At 40.7% G+C, this 5,507-nt stretch overlaps 1 protein-coding gene across 2 annotated transcripts; it reads right to left on the reverse strand.

Annotated features, from left to right (window-relative positions):
• Positions 1–1,779: 1,779 nt before the first annotated feature.
• LOC117937021 (dickkopf-related protein 3-like) lies at positions 1,780–5,039 on the reverse strand. Of its 2 annotated transcripts, XM_034860637.1 has the most exons (4): positions 3,486–5,039; positions 3,032–3,206; positions 2,701–2,902; positions 1,780–2,084 (listed from the first exon to the last, which is right to left on the reverse strand). In XM_034860637.1, the coding sequence occupies exons 1-4, from the start codon at positions 3,636–3,638 to the stop codon at positions 2,024–2,026; spliced, it is 591 nt and encodes a 196-aa protein (XP_034716528.1). In that variant the 5' UTR covers positions 3,639–5,039; the 3' UTR covers positions 1,780–2,023. The 2 variants fall into 2 exon arrangements, with proteins under 2 accessions (XP_034716528.1, XP_034716529.1); XM_034860638.1 differs by lacking the exon at positions 1,780–2,084 and having other exon boundaries at positions 2,697–2,902; positions 3,486–3,638.
• Between the last annotated feature and the right edge of the window lie 468 nt (positions 5,040–5,507).

The raw sequence follows: 5,507 nt of genomic DNA on the forward strand, positions 1-5,507 counted from the left end.
ATGGCAGCTCAGATTAGAGGACGCTTACACTAGTAACTAGTGTTCTTAAGCGGAGATGATAGGCCTGTGTTTGACACCATTCAGTGATATAAGGTTTCTCACAGTCTCGTGCGATTGGATGTCACCTTTGTCTCGTCAGCCTAAGGTATGTGTGTGAAATGTGTGTCCTCATTGGCCTGTTCAGATAATTTTTATCCGTTAAAAACATGCTGCATCAAGCCTAAGTAGCTTAAGTTTGAAGTGTATTCAGCTGACAGTTTGTCGTGTTTTATTATCTGTTCTAAATCAACTTTTTATAAAAATTATAGTATGTAGTTTTTGTTTCCCCAATAGGAATTCTAAGTGACAACAAAACTGTTGGAGCATCTGCATAATACAAGCCTTCCGTGATCACGCAAGTGCCCCCACCCCCCACCATGCAGCTGCTAGTAGCCAAGGAGGACACAGAGGATTAAAAAAACACAACAGACTCTTCAGAATAGGTAATTATCTTCACTCAAGTTTCTGCGCTTGAAAGTCACCAGACAACACAATCTTCTGAACATAGTCATACTGAGGAATACAGAGAGAGTTGTGTGGAGCTTAATTAGCTTTGTAGCAACTCATTTGGCAATGGCGTGAATGTTACGGCCATTCAATAATATCAAAAGGGTACTCACTACAGCTTTAAGGAATTAAAATGGCTGGAAAACTGGAGTTGCACAAGGGAAAGCTAAATATGCCTTTGATGCACCAATACAAGTTAGACATCTTTCTTGTTTTTACCATGCATACCGTTCCATTCAAAAACCTCAGTGGAAAGACTTAATGATGAGAGCTGTAAAACGATAGCAAAGAGGTTAGACACTAATGTCCTTCACAGAACAATTCAAGTCACCCAGCAACTGAAGGGGCAAACTGCAGACGATTAGCATGTGAATGGAACGACGGGGGAATTTGCAAGGAAGATATCGATCTGAGAACGGGTCAGGAGACAGCTACCATTACAGCATCTGGTGGATGCTAACAATCGGTAGCCGCCAAGACTCCACCATGTTAGGTAACCGCGGCCTGCGGTCCAAGAAACACCCCCAGTGTGTCTACTTTAAGCTTTAAAGTGATACTACACCCAAAATCTATCCTTTGAATGCAAAAAATATACTTAATGCAAGTTCCTAATGCAAAACATGAGACCACAGGCACTTTTTGATCCAATTCAACAACTAAAGGTTTCTGATTGTGACTAAATGTCACAAACACAATATGGACATATTGTCCATAATATGTTCTAAACACTATTTTATTTGACAAAATGCTATGACGGACTAGTTAAACCATTCTTCAGATTCTTCTTTCTCAAAACTTTCTTCTGATATTATTAATTATATAATATGTTATTTACATAATCTTATTTTTCTTACCCTCCTACAAGGGCATCCTTGTAGTCTGTTGACAAACAGAACTCTCTTATTGTTCTTAAGTGTATAATTTAAGGGAAGTTTCTGCATGAAGGAAACTTTAGTTAACATCATGAGTCAGATTAAAAAAAAATGCTTTGGGTTTACTGTGTGTATAATCATTACAAACATATGCAACATCTCCCTGTGTAGTCACCACAAGAGAGCAGCAAAACTTGTTCTTCTATACTCCTTTGTATACCTTCTACATACATCTCAAGTACGTGTATTCATTGATCGAGAGTGATTTTGGCAGCTTTAAAATACTGTGATAGGATTGAATAATAACAGAATTCTTGCTTTTGAAAAACATTTTTTTTTAATTCTTTAAATTCAGGGGGAACAAACATGTCTAGATATAATCAAAGATCATTAAAGGCCTGAGTAAGATACTGTAAAGCATTGCTGATCTACATAGAGTAGTGCTTTTGTCAAAATCTACAAAATGACATAAAAAACATCCTTGCTGTTAAAATCTAATAAGAACATGTAGCAGTACAACACACTTGAAAAATACATACATATCTTTATATATAATCATATACAACATATTTACACAATAAATTGCTTTAATGTTGAGGCTGGCATCAAGATTTGGCCACTTGGCAGGTCCAACTTGTTTGTTCTAGCTGGTAAATAAAATCTCTCCTGAAAGAAAAATAAACTGAGGTTAGAAATGCACGCACACACACACACACTCAATGTAACAACATTACACTAAATGTGCCAAAGTCTATCAAATAAAACTGCAACGTTGGAATGTATCTGCAAATTAAACTTGTTGTCACCCAAATGTTGTTCCAAGGATTTATTTGATTATTTTTTCTTTGGCCTTCCAAACTGTTCCTGGAGCTATTTTGCTGACATCCATAATTTGCTTTAATTTACTCCAGCTGGGAGTACCTCCTCTGTTTCTTTGTGCAACGTGGGACAGCAGTATACAATCAAGAACACACACACACACACACACACAAATCAAGAGTTTTGTTTAGTGAGTGTGTGTGTTGACTGTTTTGAGTGAGAAAACTTGCTTAGATTCAGCAGGTAGTGTCAAGACTAAAAACTACATTTATACAGAGGGCTCCAATAAAGCAGAACCTCCATCACACAGTATTGTACGTAAGTGGTTTAAAACTCAACAATTAAGCAATGAATCAAATGCTGTACAACCAGCTGAGTCTTTTGGGGGCCTTGGTAATCACGCCATGGCTTTTGGTATTCTTAGTAAATAATTTCCGAAGAAAACTTTATTCGCTGTACTTACTCTCTTTGGTGTGATGCCCCGTTTTTTCGACACAATAGCCCCTCATCACACGGACAAATCTGGTTAATGCTGAATGCCAGACCACCATCGGGAACATAGCAGCTCTCCCCGCTGATCAGACGTCTCTTGCACACCTGCTCACCGTGGTGTCGAGCACAGCACATTGATGTCCCACAATCCCTGTCAACTTTACATCTGGCACCTGAAAGACAATTTCTTTTTTTTTTAATTTAGATCCAGTTTTTGTAAAATCTCCAAACTGACAAAAGACACACATTCTCTCATGTTTTAAATAAACAGGGTTTTAATGCGTTTGCTGGCGCACTCTTACCCTCTTGCCCGTTGGGGATGCTGCGGTGGCACTTCCCAAACATGCAGCTGAGTCCGCGGACGCATTGGGCATCCCTGCGACAGTAGTGGCCTTCCCCTCGCAGAGGAACACAAAGACCAAAGTGTCGATCACAGGAGAAACCCCGTCCACAGGCCCTGTCATGGTCGCACACAGCCTGGGGAGAAAAAAAGGGGGAAAATGTTAAAACTTCACAAAGACTTTCGTTAAAACTTGTGGACATAAGGACTAAATTGCCTTGCGAAAAATCATTAACAGACGATTTATCATATAAGAGGAGTGACACTTATTCTGGGTGCAACCTTTGTCTTTAAACAGACATTTTACGATCTTTTAGAAGAAATATTTTTTACGACACAAACACAGAACTGTCTTTAAACAATATGAATTAATTGAAGGGAAGCATTACATTAATACACAGTGTCTACTATCTTACCGTGATTGCTTTGGCTACTGGAGTGCTTTCTCTAGGCGCCTTTGCTCCTTCTTTGGGGGGGCTGTGAGGCATGTTGAGCATCCAGGCCCATATACGAGCTTGGGTCCAGGAGAAGCAGAGACACAGGCAGAGCATCCACAGATTCCCCAACATTTCCACCAACAAAATAATAACAAAAATGAATACTTAAGCAAGAGAGACTGAAAACAATTAACTCAAGACTGGGTGACCCAAGCTATGGCTCCACCGCAAATCCAAATGTCCCAGTAAGTGTGTACTGCATAGATCCATGCAGAGACAGTGGCTGCCTCCTCTTCATGACATTTATAGGTCACCAAGGCTTGACTTTACCCCCCACCGGTCTGTTTGCCCAAGCAACAGGGTAGGAGGAGACAATTAGTTGTTAATGGACTAACCAAATTGCCCGGGTCACCCCCCGCAGCCAGAAAATAGTGGCAAAATGACCAGTCGTGGAGCAGGGAGAAAGGGAGATGGGGGCGGGGAGGGGATGGATAGACGTGATGGGCTGACAACAGCATCACACAATGGAGCCGAGCACCACCTCTGTGTGCTTATCTCTGCCAGACAAACAAATGAGAAAGACAAAGGCAGACAAATGCACGACATGTTTCACTGCTCACTGAGTGACGGGTAAAGCCACTGTGGGTCAAAACACTGGGCAAACACTCCTGGCCCTGACCTCACCTGCCCCATCGCCCCCTACCTTATCCCACTTCAGACCCCACGCTGAGAGCAATTTGCAGAAGTGCACTCTGCAGACGACCCCATGATCTCATTAAATGTAATTACCATCAGCCATTAGTTCTCTGTGGGAGAAGGGGCGTGAGTGGAGGGGAGAGAAGTTGCTTGAGGGAAACAAACTTTGTTCATTCATTTTTGCACATTTTCTTCAACAATGTCAGTTTTTTTGTTTTATTAAAAAGAAATCAGACCAACAATGATACACTGTAGTATTAAAAAAAGGTAATACCCTGATATACTTCAAAATGGAGAACATAACAAGCAGACTGGTCTGTTAAAATGCTTCAGCTATGTCATCATGGAGTATGAAAGTGAAGATGATTCTCAACCTGCTAGTTTGACAGCAACAACATGTTCTTTCATTCATGATGGGTTTCTTTAATTTTGTATATAACCTTCCTTCGGTCTCAATTTCATCTGCTATACAGCCTTTTCTCACAACAAGTGGGTGTTATTTATGACATCCTTTACATCTGTGTTTTTACCTGAAAAGAGTGAGTGGGTGAAAAGGTATCGTGAGCAGCCTGAAAATGAATCAGGACAGCCTGGCCTGCAGTTTGGTTAAGTTGTTAAGTTTAAAAGAAACTGTCTCCTGGGTGAAAGCCCTGTGTTTGTTTTACTGATTACTTTACCCCAACCTGCCTCCTTACGAGGACTTTAGTGCTCTTAAACTTCGTCACCTGTTGCTCCTGTCTTAACAGACACTAGAGGCTGAAAAACGCGATAACTTTACAGAATAAAATCCTCTGTGGTTGATAGTTTATGATGTATTAACGTAACTACAAGTCGTATTTGCTGCTTGAACAAACAAATGTGGTTTTGGAGGGAGGCTAGTCTCCCAGTTTGGGACATCACGACTTTGCTTAAACATACTCGTCGACTTTCTTAAGCCAAGTAGTGTGTTATTTGTACATATTTTGAGCTTTCCGCGTATATGTCTACGATGTATACAGCGGGCGTAAACACACATGCAACTTGTCCTGTTATCGCCACAAACTGTGTTATTGCGAGAAGAAGGCAACAGTTGAGTTTAGGAAACATGACATGTGGGAGACAAAGGAAACATGACACGAGGGACACAATTCCCGGTCTCCTGGGTGAAAGTCCTGTGTTTTACCCATCCAACCTCCCTTCGCGTATTTTTGCCCTTTCATACTACTCGCTACAGTGTAAATTCACATGCTATCGCAAGGTAATGTAACTCAATAGAGGCCAAACAGTGTTGACAAACATGCTATAAAACGAGCATGCGTCTTGATA

The sequence above is a fragment of the Etheostoma cragini genome, chromosome 21 (genome assembly GCF_013103735.1).
Source record: "Etheostoma cragini isolate CJK2018 chromosome 21, CSU_Ecrag_1.0, whole genome shotgun sequence".
NCBI classification, from domain to species: Eukaryota; Metazoa; Chordata; class Actinopteri; order Perciformes; family Percidae; genus Etheostoma; species Etheostoma cragini.